This window comes from Crocodylus porosus, unplaced genomic scaffold (assembly GCF_001723895.1).
Source record: "Crocodylus porosus isolate Cpor-Errol unplaced genomic scaffold, CroPor_comp1, whole genome shotgun sequence".
Classification (NCBI taxonomy): Eukaryota; Metazoa; Chordata; order Crocodylia; family Crocodylidae; genus Crocodylus; species Crocodylus porosus.
The window spans coordinates 18,061,094-18,079,540 of record NW_017728951.1 but is presented as its reverse complement, the minus strand read 5'-3'; the positions used below and the strand labels follow the sequence as shown (position 1 = coordinate 18,079,540).

The 18,447-nt window shown below is 44.2% G+C and overlaps 1 protein-coding gene across 8 annotated transcripts in view; it reads left to right on the top strand.

The window, feature by feature from the left end:
• The window catches only part of PLEKHS1 (pleckstrin homology domain containing S1), a 26,833-nt gene that overhangs the window by 2,545 nt on the left and 5,841 nt on the right, over positions 1–18,447 (top strand). For 2 of the 8 annotated variants that reach the window (XM_019556295.1, XM_019556293.1), the window contains exons 1-13: positions 345–433; positions 1,801–1,849; positions 2,920–3,008; positions 3,117–3,223; positions 4,417–4,551; positions 5,903–5,978; positions 6,372–6,476; positions 6,999–7,103; positions 9,599–9,718; positions 10,605–10,690; positions 12,083–12,289; positions 13,312–13,413; positions 16,534–16,669. In XM_019556295.1, the coding sequence (XP_019411840.1) occupies positions 1,819–1,849; positions 2,920–3,008; positions 3,117–3,223; positions 4,417–4,551; positions 5,903–5,978; positions 6,372–6,476; positions 6,999–7,103; positions 9,599–9,718; positions 10,605–10,690; positions 12,083–12,289; positions 13,312–13,413; positions 16,534–16,669 (1,299 nt within the window). In that variant the 5' untranslated portion in view covers positions 345–433; positions 1,801–1,818. Of the gene's footprint in view, positions 1–344; positions 434–1,800; positions 1,850–2,919; positions 3,009–3,116; positions 3,224–4,416; positions 4,552–5,902; positions 5,979–6,371; positions 6,477–6,998; positions 7,104–9,598; positions 9,719–10,604; positions 10,691–12,082; positions 12,290–13,311; positions 13,414–16,533; positions 16,670–18,447 lie in introns of those variants that run through there. The other 6 variants (XM_019556294.1, XM_019556296.1, XM_019556298.1 and 3 more) reach the window with 6 other exon arrangements.

Genomic DNA, 18,447 nt, shown 5'->3' with positions numbered 1-18,447 from the left:
AGGGGGGACCTGGTGACTGTCTATAAATTCACTAGGGGGGACCAGAAGGGTTTGGGAGAGACCTTGTTTCCCCTCGCGCCCGCTGGCATGACAAGGAATAACGCCCACAAGCTGTTGGAGAGGAGGTGTAGATTAGACATCCGCAAGCACTACTTCACGGTCAGGGTGGCTAGGAGCTGGAACCAACTTCCAAAGGAAGTGGTGCTGGCTCCTACCCTGGGGGGCTTTAAGAGGAGGCTGGATGCCTACCGGACTGGAGTCATCTGAGCCCAGTTTTTCTCCTGCCCAGGCGGGGGGTCGGACTTGAAGATCTACAGGGTCCCTTCGACCCGACTTCTATGATTCTGTGATGATTGCTTCCCAAATGATAGCTTGAAAGACCAGAACCATATTTAAGTCCAAGTGCAGAAAAACAGCAAACAGAAGTTTCCAGGTAATTGAGACTGGATTTATTTTTTTCTGAAATGCATAAGGAATTGCACATTGTGGATTGTGTTGATGCAGGAACAGAGTTCTTAGTTGGCCAGAAGCCCGATAAGGCAAAAGAGCTAAAGCAATTTAAAAAAAATAAAACAAGATACAAAAATTAATTTCAGGCTTCATCTCCACAGTCTGTGATTACCCAGCCCTACAGGTTAGGTTTCCACTGTTTGGTTCTGCCAAAAAATTATTTTAACAAATCTTTCTTAGGAATGGGCTTTAAAGTACGTGGGCAAAAATCCATGCCATTGTTTCCCTGTCAGCCACCGACTGGCTGTATAATATCCGGCACATCATTTACCTTTTCTAAGATTTCAGCTACACCGATGAAAGAATGGAGGAAGCCTAGTGAAATAAGAGCTATTCTGAATCCAGAGGGGCATAAATGAGAACAGAAGTTGCCTCCCAAATCTCCCGGAAGGTGCAAAGTATTGTGGCTAGGGTTTTAGACTGTACCCCATTCAGACTTTAAACTCTTTAGGGCAGCGACTGGCAGCCTTGAACAAGCCACAGGCCGGAACAACCCAGCTCCAGTCTGACATGGCCAGGTGGTTTCATCAGGGTATCAGCAGCAAGGGGCTCGGCCTGCAACTGCACCGGGGCCAAGGAGCTGGGAGCGGTGCCTATGACACTGCTTCTTGCTCCCCAGCTGCAGCACAGGCACTATTTCCAGCTGGTGGGGAGCTGCACCAGGGCTGGGCAGCTGGAAGCTGCACCCTTGCTGCTGCTGCTTCTCCCTGCCCTCCCCACCCCATAACTGCAGCACAGTTCCCCACCGGCAGGGATCTGCACCCATGCTGCAGCCTAGGAGTGAGGGGCAGGAGGACGCAGCAGCAGTGCAGGCACAGCTCCTAACCAGCTGGGAGCTGCGCTGCAGCTGAGAGGCAGAGAGGTGGGGAGAAGTGGCCGCAGTGACGATGCAGCTTCTCGCTGCCTGGCCCAGGTGTGGGCAAAGGCAGAAAAAAAAGCCCTCTTGCTCCTTAAACTGTATCTAGTGGCTGCACAGGCTGATTTTGGGCAACAGGCTATATGTTTCCAACCCCTGCTTTAGTCAAAAATAAATACTACGCCCTCCCAATAATAAATGCATTTCTTCATGTTTACAGTTGCTATTTATTAGGGTTAGGACATACATAAAAGTTGGTAGGCAAGTCCACCAGCACCCTCCCTAACTGGCAGCAGCAATTTGTGATCGCTTTCTGGAATCACCAGATTGATGCTGCTTTCTAGAGCTGCCTGCTGGCGTAGTGAAGTGTTACTCAGCCTGAACGAGGGTGCAAGAATCTTGTCCCAAGTCTTTGTTCACTCTTTGTTTTCCAGGTTGAAGAAGGAATCAGAATGGCTTTCAAGTATAAGAAAAACCCATCAGGTACAAAACAGAATCTAGCAAGATCGTCGAACAAAAAGTTGCAGCAGGTTTCAAAGTGCTCTAGTTACTAGTCAATGTCTTCCACTTAGTATGTCCTAGGTGTCTGGAAGGGGACAGTAGTTTTCCTGAGACACTATGCTAGAAATGAGAGACATGGATGCAGAGAGGGAATGCACCATATGAGAAAAATGAGAGGGTCAGTTTGGCCTATACCACGTGTTAATTCTCTGAAGCTACACACACATCCCATTTGTCTTGGGATAAACCATACAATGTGCAATCATTCAGACATCCATGTCCATTGCCCTGATAAATCAAAAAAAGGTTCACAGGGTAGGAAGTGCTATCAGTTTATATCTCGGGACACTGCAAAGTGCATCTGACCAGTTATTCCAAGGTTAGAGATTAGAAATGAACAACATTTGCCCATCTATGACCCCTTGCAATGGGGTTGCAAAGCACTTTAGAAAGCAAGGAAGCAGATTTTAATGCCATACTTTGATTAGAAATGGGGTGTTTTCACAGTAGCTTGTCATGGAGTATGCTAGCTCATGAGCATATATATTCAGATCTTTTCTTTTCCCCCAGAGTTGTTAGCCAGTATTTTCTCCATTTGACTCCCAGTCTCATCTTGTTATTTCCTGATGCCCACTGTAGACTGTTCCATCCCTGCTGGTGTTTGTAGCTCTTCCAAATTGAATACCATCTGCAAATGTAATTAGCGTGCTGTTTATTCCTTCTTTCAGATCACTAACGAAGATGTTAAATTAGACTAGACCTAATACAGACCCTTGCGGTACTTCACTGGAAGCCTCCCCCAACTCAGTATATTGTCGTTCCCCTTTGTTTATAGCTTTTGGCCAGCCAGGAACAATAACATCAAGGGACGGTGATCAGGCCCAATGTTTTATAGCTTTGCACTCGTCTCCGCTAATTGAACATGCTTTGTGGCCACTTAAGCACAGAAGCCCAGCACTCAGCAACAAATTTCCCATTCAAGCAGGTCCACGTAAGAGATTAATTGCCATCAAATTGCGTGACGGTGCCCTTCATTTCTCTTTGATTGGTAGGAAATCAAATCATGCCTTGCCACGAAGATGAAGTCTGCAAGCACGGTTTCTTTATCAAATCGCCACCTCCTGAGCTTTTCACTTCCCAGGTACAGTAAGTGCAAATTAGTCATGCTCTGGAAATCCCTTGACAAACATCTGTTATTTTTGCTCCCCTGAGCTTTACTGACAGGCAAAACAAACTTTCCCCTGTGCAGAAATCCTGGAAAAATCGCTATTTCATCCTGTGTAAATCCAGCAAGTGCCACTACATCCTGAAGTACCTCAAAGGCCAGAAGATAAAGGGCTCCATTCCAATTGACCAGTACGTATCTGAAGTCTAGCACCTTTTCGTCTCACCCCTCTATACCATTGGTGCTTGGCCCACGGGCCAGATCCAGTCCCCAGCTCCAAGCCATCCAAGCCATAGGACTCCCCACGGGTCCAAAAATTGGACTCTGCTGCCAAATTCCCAGACACAGGAGGAGCCCCATGGGCTGGATAGCGTGGCTTTGTGTGCTGGATCGGGTGCACAGGGGACCTGAGACCCGATCCGGGCATGCAGGGGTGGAGGGGGGCCCCAGCGCCCACTCTTGATGTGCAGGGCCAGCACAGGACCCAGTCCAGCTGTTCGGGGCCAGGCAGAGGCAGTGCAGGCCAGTCTGCAGACTAGCCCTGTGCCATTTATCCGGCCCACAGGGCCAGAAAATTGAGCACCGCTGAACCACAACCTAGAGTTGAGCGTTGGGAATAGCGAGGAATGTAGACCAAGACACAGAAACGTTTTTCCAGTGCTTTTCCCAACTCCCCTGAAGTTGGCTGGAGTCTTTCCATCAGCCCCCAACCAAGCAGATTTTTGTAAGTGGTTATTCACATTTGAAACCTCTCCAACTGGCTACACAATAATTGTGATTTTTTCAATTTGCTGCAATAACAACACGGTCTAATTCCCGACACAAAGCTGAATTTGCTTCTTTCCAGAACAGATTTTAAAATCACCCCTCCCCTTGCAATGCTGATACCATAAGCTGTTGGTCCTGTTATTCTAGTGAGATAGTTGAACATCTTTGTTCAAAAAAAAATAGTTTTCCTCATAATAATATTTCACGTAGAGAAAGACAGAGTTTTGTTTTGCTTGAGATTCTCTGCTCTTTCAACCAAAAAAGGCCTAAACATTTCTCAGCTTGGAGTCCTAAAAACTGAAACATTCTTGTTTCTTTTTTCCAATAGAGAACCCAGAAACTTGTTTTTATTAATTTTATTTTTGTTATTGTAGTTTTAAATATTATGGAAAATACTTTCCTCCTTCCAACCAATGCTTTATTATTAAGGCCTTTTATGTTTAAATGATCAAATCATTTTTCATCTCAAAGGCAGTTATTTAAGCAACAGCACAAAAATTACTTAGCAAGCTCTTGATCCTTATGGTTTTTACAGACAATGATCATTTCACAGTGTGCATTAATGTAGAAGATGGATGTGCTTTACACGTAAATATTTCATACACATACCCAACAGGATTATAAGCATAGAGACTGGGATAAGCAATTATGAAAAGATGACAGCAGTAAGGAAGATGTTTAAATGCCTGCCGGAAGAAGTGATATCCATCAACACAGAGAGCAGGGACTACTACCTCATCGGCAAGAACAGGTATGCATGGGGAGGGCCATGAATCCAGTGCTCTTGGTATCCAGAAAGATTATAACCCCATCTTGTAAGGAATAGGCTGTAGGAGACAATCTGACCCTAAGAGCAATGACCCTGCGAAGGTTGATCCTGCTTTCCAGCTCCACCCTATTTGCCTCCCTTCCTGCATCTGCCTCAAGAAGAGGTTTTTGCCTGAGAAAGGGCAGCAAGATGACAATCTCTATGCATCAGAGTGACGCAGGATGGACAACGTGCCTGAGCCCAGAGAGAAAAACAAATAGCGAGTAATCATTCAAGCATACAGTTCTTTGCATGCGCTTAGGCATTGTTTCTTTAATGCTCATTTAGCGGGAAAAATTCCGGCGAGAATCACATTAATCTTACTTGTGAACACAATGCGGTGCCTCCTTTTCAACTAGCTTCCAATGCACGGCCTGAATTGTACATTATAGACATTAGGGGCTAGAAGGGACCTTGCAAGATCATTGAGTCCAGCCTCAAAGCCTCTTCTCAAAGCCTCTCTGTTTAAATGTGTTTCTCAAGCTCCAAGACCATCTTGCTACGGTCTTGCAAGGTACTGGATGTTCATCTGAGTCACATGGAAATAAAGACCAATATAGGCACATCACAGGACATTCCCTCACCTTACTGAATGGAGCCTTTAAAGATCATTTTTTTCCCACTATAGGATCTCAGTGGCCCTTAGTTCAGACTATACAGTACTTTATATAGCAGGCGGGTGGTAGTTACATGGTCCTTTGTATAGTTCAGTTGGGTTTCAAGTGGGGAATCTACATAGAGCTGGGATCACAGAATCCTCCCCAAGAAATGCAAAAATGTACAATCCTTGGCTCAGAAATGATACTTTTTATTAGACCAACTAGGAAACTGCAAAAAAGAAATCTCTTTTTTGCAATTTCCTAGTTGGTCTAATAAAAGGTATCATTTCTGAACCAACACTTCTACATTTTTGCATTCCTTTTGGTCTCAGCCCAACACGGCTGCCAAATACATCCCAGAATCTTCCTCGCAGACTTGATCAGTTCGGCGAGATTTTGGCCTGCGGACCTGCTAAGTTTTTGGGCTTCGGGGTCAAATGCCTACAATTCCTTAAGATCACAGCCCTGCCATCCACCAAGCTGCTGTGAAGCAACCGCTTTAGAAGCAGCTCTCCACAGTTTTGAGAAAGATGCAGATTTTCCCTGTGTAGCTTCGGGGCCCAGTCTGGCGCCTACTGAAGCCGATGGAAAGACTCCTGGTGACTTTGGCAGGTGTTGGTATGGGCCCTTCAGAAGCAGCACAAGAGGCAGTTTGTGTTTTGATAAGTTTTTAACTGCATGATTCCTACCCACAGGGAGCAGGTGGAGGAATGGTACACCTTCATTTCATCAGTCTGCATGGATGCAAAAGCAGATGGATGCCGTCCTCAGGTGACATATCCATTCACAAATCCGCTTTTTCAAAAACAGAGCATTGTTATTTCATTGGTAACCTCTGGATATCATTTCATTGGTAACCTCTGGTTATCAGTTCATTGGTAACGAGAGCAGCTTATCACTTCATTGGTGAAATAAGGGATGAAATGCACTAAAATTCTCTGTCCAAGTCCTGCAGGATTTGGCCCTAAGTGTGTCAATAAGTGCATTTCCCGTTAAAACCGTTTCTTAATCAATGGGGGATTCCTATTGGGCTTAAGAGGTGAGTTAGTCTTGGGCTAAATTCGGCTTCACTAAGACTCATATAGACCCCCATAAGAGCACACGTTAGCCTGTGGACCTCAGCTGACCCTGCAAAGCCTCCTACTGCTCTCCTTTGATTTCTAGAACGAGGATCTTGCCACTGAACACATGAAAAGCCGGTCATACTCCTTGCCGCTGTCCTTCAGTGGAGCAAATGCAGAGGGGCCCATCAACAACAACGAAAATGAGGTGAGGGGCCTTTAGTAGTCAAAGCCTGTCGGTGGTGATAAATATGGTCTTAGACTTGGGTACTTGATTGCCTCCATTCAAAGGAAAGTCCTGAGCTCTGAGGCTGCAGACATTTAGGCCAGGAGACTGACCAACCAAGGCTCCCTTCAGTAATATTTAACCTGCCTCGGCAAAGCCAAAATGAGAACTGCGTCCCATCTCCTGATGGTACTGGAGAGAGGCACAAAGGGGCATAGGGTTGTGTTGACTTCCTGAAGCGGGTGCTGAAAACTCCCTTGTATCTTTGAATCCCTACCAATCAGTAAACTGAGAGCATTAGTACATTCCCGATGAGACTAAAGGTCTGTTTGTAGAAAAAAATATGAAGGGGTACCTGGGTAGCAGTGCTTAGCAAGTTGAGTCACAAAGTGCCAGTGAATAGCACTGCAGGGGAGAGCGTTGCAAAAGGTCCTTTTGTGTTACCAACTGACCAGACAAACAAGACTTGTGTGCATGGAGCTTACAGTTTTCTCTTATGTACAGGAGAAAGATCCTTCAGACGACAAGAGGAGACCTAATTCAGATCCTTGCCCCCAGCATCTGCCAAAATATCAGCCGCCCTCCAGATCACCAGTTCTTCCTCACCCGGTGAGAAGAAAGAGCTAGCAAAGCTCATAAACCATACATTTTGGAGGCATATTCACAGAATTACCATCCAGTCTGATCTAGCCAGAGTCATTGTAATGAGAAACCAGTCCTTCACCTCCCTACAGAGCTGGTCTGGCTTTGATTGTGAAGATTTTCTTATTTCACTCCAGCAGTTGCTCTTTCACTATTACACATAAACTGGTATAAGTGCCCAAAAACTGGCCTACATCCATAACAGAACAGAAGTCCAGTGAGACTGGCACATGTAGACTGGCTTAAAAATGGTGGAACCCAATCTAAATTAGACCTGGATCAATGTTCACTCACACTTCATCGATTTAGTGTGATTTGAACTTCTGTACTGGTATGAGACCAGGACTGAGCTTTCCTTCACTTTATATGGTTACTGCAGAAGAGATCTTCACAAATTCTTCACATTGTCTTAGATGCATTGAAGGGAACAAAGCTAGGACAAGTTACGCTCGTGGAGAAGCTGCCCTTACATACATATTTGTGTTCCCAAATTCCTCTCAAATTGTCTGTTTTTCTACCCTCTCTTTGGGTTTTTGTACACGCAGAAATTGCACCAGTTTAACTAGAAATGAATTGAGCCAGTCAAACTGGTGAGCTCTTGAGCCAATTATCTTGATTCAACATAAACCTGGCTCACAAATCTTAGCTTGTGCCTGATATAAACCAGATTGAGAATGGTTACACAAAGTTGTGCTTGTTTTAACAAAATAGGATTAAAAGCCCATGAGTTAAACAGGTTCTACTTTGACCTCTCTTACTTCTTCTCTTTTATCTACTAATCCTTCTCAAGTTTGTGTTGTTGTTGAACCAACTGCATGGTCTGTCCTCAAACACCTCATGCTATTTTTACTCCCCTTGGTAATTAGCCAGTATTTTGATATGTCACCATGGCCCTGATTCATCTTGAATGGCATTATTCCAGTGTTGAACTGCCAAGCTGAATTAGGATCTATATAAACTGCTTTGTAGAAACCCAGCTTTGCTGCAGCCTGTCTTGTCCTTTCCCTTTTCAAGAGCTAATTTAGATTGACTAGGGTCGTAGTAAATTAGGGCTCAGTCCTGGATGATGCTAAATTCTTTAAACTCATACTGAAGTCTATGGGAAGTGAAGGACCTCCGCACCTCTGCGGACTTAGCCATGGGACACCTTTGTCCAGAAAGTGTAATTAGAGTTTGAACCATAGCCTGCTGAAGTCCTTTTCCATTGACGTCTGTGGGTTTTGGATCAGGAACACAGGGTCCCATCTAGCTGCCGCTGGAGCAGACTTAAGTCATTGATTCCTATGAAAATATTCTATGTTGAGTCTCTGCGCTAACAAATATACCCGCTTTTGTGTTGTAATCAGTGAAAACCCATGAGGCACAACAATGTATTTATCACTCCTCATTTCTATTCAACACCAGCTTCTTCTTTTCACATATATGAAAGAGGGTAATTAGTTTAATTCACTTTACCTTGAAAACAGTAATATATTCTGTCGCACATGTAGTCATTATTTTATTTCATTGCTATGGAAACAAAAGATGTAAGTAGAGAGATAAAGAAAGGGTACATCTCGAACGCAGCTTGGCAAAGTATATCGGGAGGAAGCTAAATACTAATTACCATATTTTGTGTGATAATCAAATCAACAACGCTGATCTAAAAATAGCTAATTGAGCTTTCTGGCTTAAAGGTGAACTCTGAGAAGGGATTTATCACTTGTTGGCAAGTCAAATTCTCGGGAACTTTCTCTCTCTGGTCATTATTCAGTATAATTCTGTGGACAGTGAAGCAAATTGTCCAGGCTACAAGGATTCAGTCTGGGCTCTTATCAGATACTCACGTGTAGGTCAAAGCCCACTGAGTTTTGCAAGTCAACAGCTCAAATTGCTTGCTGTGCATGGCAGTTCCAATAACTCACTCCCTATTCAGGCGAGACTCCCACTCGTTTCAGAGAAGGTGACTGAAAACAAAAAAGGTCTCCTTTTCACTGAAAGGTTTTAAATTGTTTTAACTAGCTCTAGATTTCAATGAGAAATTTTGCCAAAGGAAGGACATGAGAGCTGTGTGTAACACATACCAGATCATGTATACATGTCTGGCCCACTCAACCTGATTTTTAAATGCAGCCACAATTTTTGCACTTGCAAACATTAGCAAGGACAAACACTGGCATTTGAAAGTGTAATTATAGAACTGTATTTGCACATCTGATCCTTAGGTAGCTACAGTAAATGTTGTATTCAATGTACAAATATTGCACTGCAGTTGATTTTGAGAGTTTAACTGGAAGCATAAAAAGACACGTTTGTTTGCACAGTGGACAGATCCTCTTATTATTTCAGCCTTCCATGAGAAGCAAATCTCCCCACATTCCCCATAGATATTTGCTAATCCTATTACTTTTCCCAGTAAATGGGAAGAAGATGCATTACATCTTCTGTATAGCTGATCCTCTTCAACACTGAATTTTTTTTAGCAGAGCAATATTCCACAAAAGACCCTGGAAATTCAGCTGTCAGATTCAGATGAGAACACCAAAGAAGAGGAGAAGGAGGACGATGAATACTATGTCACTCCAAAAAAAATTTCAGCACAGGTAAGCTACTTGATGCACTTTTACCTGTTGGGCTGAACCCTGGCTGAGCTCCAAGATAGTATCTGACAAACCCAAAAAAAGTACTAGCAAGATTTTTAGAGAAAGCAAACTCCCAAATAAATGGCTAATAAGAAGTTCAGGTGGATGAGGAGAAAAACGTAGGATGTACTTAGGAGACTGGAAAATTTTCATCAGAGTTTTCTGATGGAAAATATCATTTTGATTAAAACAGTTATTTCAAATATAAATGCTGATGAACAATCTCAGAAAAGCAGCCCTCCCCTGATGTTTTTGTTTTAGAAAATTTTGTTCTGGAAAAAATTCCAACTTCATTTCAAGATAAATGTTCACTTTAAAACTCTTTTAAAAATATTTATTTTTTGTGATATCACTGTAATTATTCCATCCATGTCATTGTGAACTACTGCTGAGATGTTAGTACCTAACATAAAACAATAAATGTAATGTGAGATTAAAAATAAGTGACGTGTTAGATGTAAAAATTTCATTTGAAGGTACATTGCTTTCAACTAATTTCCTAAATGAAAAGTTTTCACAATTTCCATTTCACAGGAAATTTAGGAAATATTTGTGAGTACTCCAATTCAAAGCAAAAAACAATTTGGAAATCTCAAAATTTTCCTATGAATTGAAAACTTGGAGTTTTGACCCACTCCATAGCACATGGTTGATGGGAACGCTGAGTGTAAGCTTCGGCTGTTTGCACACTTTCGTTAACAGTGGTTTATTTTAACAAGGCTGAGCTGTATCAGCCAGAATCCCTGAAAAGGCACAAACTTTAAACCAAATAAAGAAGTCACAAGGCTCCTTTATGGATGAAGAAAGGCAATGATTACCACCAATGTTTCTTTTATGCTTTTAACAGCTGGAAATGAACTCAGCAGAGCCTGATCCCCAGTGTAACAGTCCAATCACGGAGGAAAAGCTTGTCTACATCTCAATGAAACCTCAGTAAGTAGTCATTCATTTTATGTCACTCTCATGAGCACACTTGAACTTGATAGCAATGCTGGCACACCTTGGGCACATGCTGGAAAGCAACTACATGACATTTTTCCAGTATTCAATGCCCACAGAGCAGGGGTGGACTGGTTAGGAAGTATGGTTTCATGGTGACATGCTCTAGCACAGTCTGACACACTGTCGACATGCTCACAGTGATCGGGTAAGAGCTCTCATTCCTACTGCTTTTAGGATAAAATCTATAAAACACATCATTTGAGGAGGTCTTTGTTGGCTGGGGAAGGAGTGGATATCAGAGTCAACTTTCAGCTCACATCCCAAATTCATATACTGGGACATCCTGACTGTGCTTATGTAGAATAGAAAATAGCAGTTTTAAGAAGCTGGGCTTTTACAATGCGATATTCTAGGGCCAGATAGAGTCACACATGCCCAAAACACAATGGGAAGCCACTCAGTAGAGTGGGCAGGCTTGTCTAGTGGTGAAAAAAATACTGAGGAAGTGTTTACTCTCAAATGTGTCACTCTCTGGCTGCATGACCTTGTGCAAGTCACTTCTCTCAACCTTCATTTTCCTTCTCTATGTTTTATTTCATAAGTGTGCCCTGTGTTTTAACGTGTATTAATTTGCATGGATATCATCACAGAAGGGATTTCACAGAAGTTCAGACTATTGTCCTAAAGCTCTGACTACTACATAGAAACATCACAAAGGCTGCACACAATGAGGGCCTGGAGCTTCTGTGATGATGGGCTAGCACCAAAATCCTCTCTCAAGCTAACAAATAATCCTGTTATCTGTTAACACCACAATACTTCCTAGGACACGTAGATAGACCCTCCAGATTCCTTCTAGTGGAGGGTAGTAGTTATATGTTCAGCCACAAGCAAGTTAATTATAATATTGTTGTGTGGTTGCACACAGGTATGTGGCCAAAGACTAAAAAATTCTGGGCCCATTGGCTTTTGACTAATCTTTCCAGGCCCCCGGTCTTTAGAAGGCCCCGCAAATAACCTGATAAGTATTTGGGCAGTTCTGCTATTATATCCACCAGGGCTCAGCCTGTGCGCCCACAGAAATCAATATAAGCCCATGTCAACCATCCATGCTCGCTTTCTGTCTTAAGCCATGTTGTTAGCTGGAATTATTTCACTTTTAATAAATAGTCTTCAAATATTCAAAAGGATTATTTGGGTTTGATGGTCCGTTCTAGGAGGTCAGCTTATTCTATTTAGCTGTAATTTTGTCCACTGGGTATTCTACAAGAACTCGTTATTCTTTGTTCTACTGACAGCTATTTGATTCAGCATCAAACACAGCTAGAGTAACAGTGACTCGACATGGCCAGTTCATTTTTTATTACCATTCTTATTTACTAGGTCCCCTGACAAGAGGCTCCAGCCCACGTGCAGAAGTGATGAATTCTTGCCCCTTCCCTGGATCCTGGAAAACAACATACAGCTAAGGAGCTCCGAGGATGATGGGGACGAACCGCTTACAAACATCAGCACCAGTATACAGCCAAGGCTGGAAAGGAAATCAAATGCATCGCCACTATCAGTAGTTCAGCTATCTATACTAATGAAGTATGGCTGTTTGGGTGCAAAGGAGTAACAGAACCCACTTGAAAACTGAGCAGATTAGACTCAGGGGTCTTGAAGATTGCTAATTATACTCTGCTACCTTATCTCCCCAGTTTAGGAAAGATATGCACCACATCCAAAGCCTAGATGACGTCCCTGTTTAAATACAAAACAAAGCTGTTCCCTTGAGCAAAGCAGGGAACAGGCTTTTCCATCTTTGCCCCAGAGCCCACCACAAGCACGCATTTCTCCCCTGCAGGTGACTGCACTTAGCCCAGCTCAGATCACTGAACAGGGCTTCCTGACCCGAGGCCCCAGTCTTATCTGCTTATATTGCTTTTGGATTGAAATTACTCAATAGCATCGCTCATCTTTGTTCTGGTCAATACTGTACAACCAGAAACGAAGGAAGGAAGGAACTGTCAGTTCAGAGTTCAAAACAGCCAGCTTTTGTGTTCCTCTAACAAAACAATAAAAAAATGGTTCAAAGACAAATTTTGGAATAAGGGAATTATGGCCAATCACAGTTGGAAGAATTTACTGGTATTGTATTGTTTTTAATATACAGGGTTAGCAGCTTTTTATCTACTTCCTTGTTTCTTTCAAGACAATGAAAAGTGTGATCTCCAGGACAAAACAGCAGCAGAGGCTTGAAAAAGTACATGAGTGTCTTTGTTAGATTTCCTTTTGGAAAAGGAAGAAACATTGCACTGTAATAGCACTACAATAATAATCTCAGTCTTTCCCCACCATCCAGACACTGGACAAATTTCTTAACCATCTGAACTGATGAAGTAATGTACTCTCCAAGAGAAATGCTAGAAACCCCAACCCAGGAAATATTTAGTGCTAAGCTGGAAAATAGCTCTGAGGGAATAGGCCGTTGGAAATGTATTGTGTTGTAGGAAGAGTACAGGGGCTAAGTGACTTAAGAGGTGTTTTTCATGTTTAATTTCCAGGGTTAGTACTGGCTTCAATTGACAAGTTAGCAGAATCTGACTTGTCCATGCTGTTTTCTTTTACAGCCAAGTCACAGACAGGAGCCAACTGCAAGAGGTGGATCTTTTCATTCCTATGGTCGACATCAACAATTACCTAACGCTTACTGAAGCGGCAGGACAAATATGGTGGGTACTTGTCCGCTGGTGAATGGCTGCAAAGCACCCTATGAGCTTGGCATTTGTTGGGTTTCAGGCAGAGTATGATAGCTGTTAGGAAAACATGATCTTAAAGATTATTCTTCTAATGTCAGTATGAATGGCAAGACTGTCAGTTGCCCGTGATGTGGAGGGTAAATAGTCACTGGACTCACTGACTTGTGGCCAAAGAGAAGTTTGTCTTACTATGGACGAAAAGTAGGTGACACCATTCGCAATTTGGTATAGGTGGATGCATGCTGTCACCACCTGTTTACAGATAAGGGAGCCGAAACCCAGGAAAATGAAGTGACCCGCCAATGAAATGAGTCCACTAAACATCACTCCCCATCTGTGGGCTTGTGCCACATGGAGAATAGAAGTTCTTGTAAGAAAAGGGTATATCCTTTGGAAATCCACATGTTCATATTGCTCAGAAAGAGCATGACCTAGCGGTCAGAGCCAGGATGGTGCAGTCCTGGTCCCAGTTGCCTCATTGATTCACTTTGTCTTTCAGCAGATCCCTTGAGTTTCAGCTCTCCTGAGTATACTGCTCTGGGCATAATATATTATTAACCCATCTCATGTGGCCCTTTTGTGATTTAAGTAACAAATATCTGCAAGGGACTTTGAGATTCTCAAACCGAGCAGGTCACAGAAGCGCAAAGTATTACCATGGTGAATAAGTAAAGAGGACCTGACTGGGAGTCCCAGCAGATAACTGCTGGCAGCTGGTTGCTCTCTGAAACTTTCCAGCACTGGGAATAATCTATTCAAGTGCCTGTTTTGGGGATGAGATGTTGGGGGCTCAAAGTCACCCACTTTTCCTCAAGTTTTGTACTGCTGGGTAAGCTCAATGGAATTCATTCCTCTCCCTAGTCTCTCCCTAAATTGCTTGGGAGAAAGGAAAGGGAGCAGGGGCAAAAGGACAGACTGTGTGGAAGGTGAGTTTAGTGTTATTAATCCTTGCTGCCTGCTGTGCACAGTGCTGGGAATACCACCCTCTGCTCCTTTGATGTGCCACGTTTATCAGATGCACTACGTGCATATAGAGGAAGTAGGTTTTCCTCCACTATCATCAAAAAGAGGAAACAGTACTAGGCCGCAGCTGCAGAAACTTGGAGGTTGTCCTAGTGGTGACTGTGTTTTGGCACAGGGTGCCAGGAGTTAGGGTCTGTTGACTCCAGATGAGGGCCTGAGACCAAAGTAAAGAGTAACCAGTTGGGGGATACTGAAAGAGCCCACCAGAATTTCACTGAGGAAGTTGTAGTCAGGATTTTGGTATGTCCTGTACCAGGATTGCCACAATTCTTTAATCCTGGTGTCCAGATCCTAGGTTTTATTCTGGTTTGTCTATTTAAGTTATCAAAGAGGACCTAGGAAAAGCCACTCAGGCAAATGAAGAACTAAAATTATCAGTATCACGGTAGTTACACCAAGAGACAATTTGACCAACAGGCTAGGAACATAAGTTACACATAAACTGATTCAAGTGATCAGAAACTGGTTTAAACCTGTAGCAGAGCAGAAGTTCAGTGCATGTAAACCAGTTTCAAAATGCCTGAAACTAGTTTAAGATAAACCTGGCTGAGTGTAATATCAGACTTAAATGATTTAGGTCAAACAGGTTTATGAAACTTCTGTCCCAAACCCCTTCCTGGTTCAAGTTAAATCAGAGTCCCCCAGCATCCCAGTATGCTTTTCAGCCCTATGGTGTCTGCTACAAAGAGCAAGGCTGGCCCTGCTCCTCTGCTCCCTAGCCGGAGCAGTGAGACTGGCTCACTGACTGGCACACTGACAGGCAAACCCCTGTTGGGGCCTGGGGCCAGGCAGGGATGGTTAAACTTCCCTTCCTCTTAGTATAGAGCGGCCTGGCCTGGCCTGGCCAGGCCCTGCCTACTTAGTGCTGGCTGCAACTGTAGACTACAAATCCCAGAGGCACCTGGAAGCAGGAAGAGGAAGTGATGAGCAATGCTGCAGAGTCCTGCTGATGTGAGTCTGGACTGCAAATCCCACCAGGAAGAGGAAGTAAACACACAGCTCATGCTGGTTACATGCCAGAGAGCTGTGCTTTAGTGGCCCCGGGCTTCTGGCTTGAGCCACTGCAGGCATGTGGCTGCATTTTCTGAATGTCTGTTCATTTGCTTATTGGTTCAATCTTTGCAGCTTAGACTAACCTACAAAGACCAAATCAATTCAGTCTCAAGCTTTTTTACTGTCTGTACTTAGCCACAGTGTAAAGAACCAAATGAGCCAAGGAATCCCCATCCTTTCTGATGACCTTCATTGAAACAGGTCTGTTAAATTAAAGGTTTGACATGGGGAGCTGCAGGTATTTGATCATCTTTAGAACTTCCTGTTGGGATGAATGAAATCATTCATCACTAATGAGGCCACATCTGGAGTACTGTGTCCAGTTTTGGGCCCCCACTACAGAAAGGATGTGGATAAATTGGAGTGAGTCCAGTAGAGGGTAATAAAAATGGTGAGGGGACTGGGGGACATGACTTAGAAGGAGAGGCTGAGGGAACTGGGCTTATTAGTCTAGACTCTAGAGAAGAAAAGACTAAGGGGGGATTGACTAGCAGCCTTCAACTCCCTGCAGGGGGGTTGCAAAGAGGATGGAGCTGGGCTGTTCTTGGTGGTGGCAGATAATAGAACAAGGAGCAACGGTCTCTAGTTGCAGCAAGGGGAGTTTAGGTTAGATATTAGGAAAAACTTTCTCACTAGGAGGATAGTAAAACACTGGAACAGGTTACCTAGAGCAGTGGTAGAAGCTCCATCCTTGGAGGTTTTTAAAACCTGGCTTGACAAAGCTGTGGCTGGGATGATCCAGTTGGGGATGGTCCTGCTTTGAGCCAGGGGTTGGACTAGATGATTTCCTGAGGTCCCTTCCAACCCTCATTTTCTATGGTTCTATGATTTAGTCAGGACAAGAACCAGACCAGAAAGCAATTGCTCAACGACTGTATCTTGCTTCTGGCTGACAACAGGTCCACATGCAGCATGAATCCCGGTTGAAGTTAAGGAGTTCCAACACTTGGCTTTTTTGCCTATGATAAACTAGAAATCCCTTTCATACTTTTTGCTGTCTTTTCCCAATGACCCTAGCATCTCTCAGTGGAATGGCCCTCACTACTTAGGATGCATATTTCACCACGGGGATCATATAAAGGCAGTAAATGACCTGCACCCACGGAACATGGAGGAGGTTTCCTTGTTCATCAGCAGATCCATGAGAAAGAAGGTAAGCCTTTACAATCTAATGGTGATTTTCAAGTGAGCCAAGCCAAGTGAAAAAATAAGCAATTTAGAGCTGTGGGGTTCTGATGATGATCTCAAAAGGACTTGTTCAAACAGGGATCTGCCACACAGTCTGGGTTCAATCCAGACTACATAGCAAGAGGCTTATGAGCTCACTTCTTTCAAAACAATGTGTCTGCACAACAACCTGTTGGTATGACCATCCATGTGCAATCACACCTATACTTACTGAAACTAGCTAGCATAAGCAATGGCCAAAGCTTCACCCTACACTAGCAGCCAGAGTACAAACTCCCAGTGCCCTTTAGTATGAACTTTTGGTTGTTAGCAAATGATAATGCCTGTGGATGCATCCAGATGAGCACGGCCATGCCGTGTGTGGTGCCACAAACACATCTGCAGTGCCACATGCTGCACAGTCCAGTGTTCTCTGCACTGCAAGGGTATGCTGCCCATACATGCACTACTCTGGGGGGTTTTCTGGTGGTTTTTTTGACTCCTGGATATCCGGGGTCAAAAAAAACACGGAAAAAAACCCAGAGTAGTGCATGCATGGACAGCACACACTTCTGAGAAGTGGAGCCAGGCCACCCAGAACCGTGCTGTGGCTGCCAGGCAAGCTCCGCCCTCCATCAAAGCTGACCTCGTGAAGGATCACCTCGACAGGCTGGACACCTTCAAGTCAGCCGGCCCTGATGGGTTACACCCCAGGGTACTCAGGGAGCTGGCAAGCATCGTAGCTCAGCCCCTGGCATGGAACTTTGAGCGTTCTTGGCACCCTGGTGAAGTGCCCGATGATTGGAGGAGGGCCAATGTCATGCCTATCTTCAAGAAAGGGAGGAAAGTAGATCTGGCAAACTACAGGCCCATCAGCCTGTCCTCTATCCTGGGGAAGGTCTTGGAAAAGATTATCAAGGAAGCCATCCTTAACAGACTAGCTGAAGGCAATATCCTGAGGGATACCCAGCATGGGTTTGTTGCGGGGAGGTCTTGCTTGACCAATCTTGTTTCCTTTTATGACTAGGTGACCTATCACCTGGACAAGGGGGAAGAGATCAACATGGTATATCTTGACTTTAAAAAAGCTTTCAGCCTGGTATCCCATGATCCCATGGCTAAACTGGCTAACTGCAGCCTCGACCTCACCACGACCTGCTGGCTGGGGAACTGGCTCCGCAGTAGGACCCAGAGGGTGGTGGTCAATGGGAGCCAATCACCCTGGTGCGCTGTGACCAGTGGGGTCCCACAAGGCTCTGTCCTAAGGCCTACACTGTTTAACATCTTCATCAGTGCTCTGGACATTGGTGTCAGAAGCAGACTGGCCAAGTTTGCCGATGACACCAAACTCTGGGGTAAAGCATCTGCACCTGAGGTCAGGAGGGTGATCCAGGCAGATCTGGACAGACTCATGAAAGAGGTGGGCAAGAACCTGATGGTGTTTAACACCAAAAAATGCAAGGTTCTCCACCTTGGGAGGAAAAACCTGCACCATGCTTATAGGCTTGGTAGTACTATGCTGGCTAGCATTACAAATGAAAGGGACTCGGGGGTCATCATTGACCAGAAGATGAACATGAGCCTTCAATGGGGTGCTGTGGGTAGTAAAGCCAGCAAAACGCTGGCTTGCATTCATAGATCCTTCTCAAGCAAATCCCGGGACGTCATTCTCCCTTTGCACTTGGCCTTGGTGAGGCCGCAGCTGGAGTACTGCGTCCAGTTTTGGGCTCCACAATTCAAAAAGGATGTGGAGAAGCTTGAGAG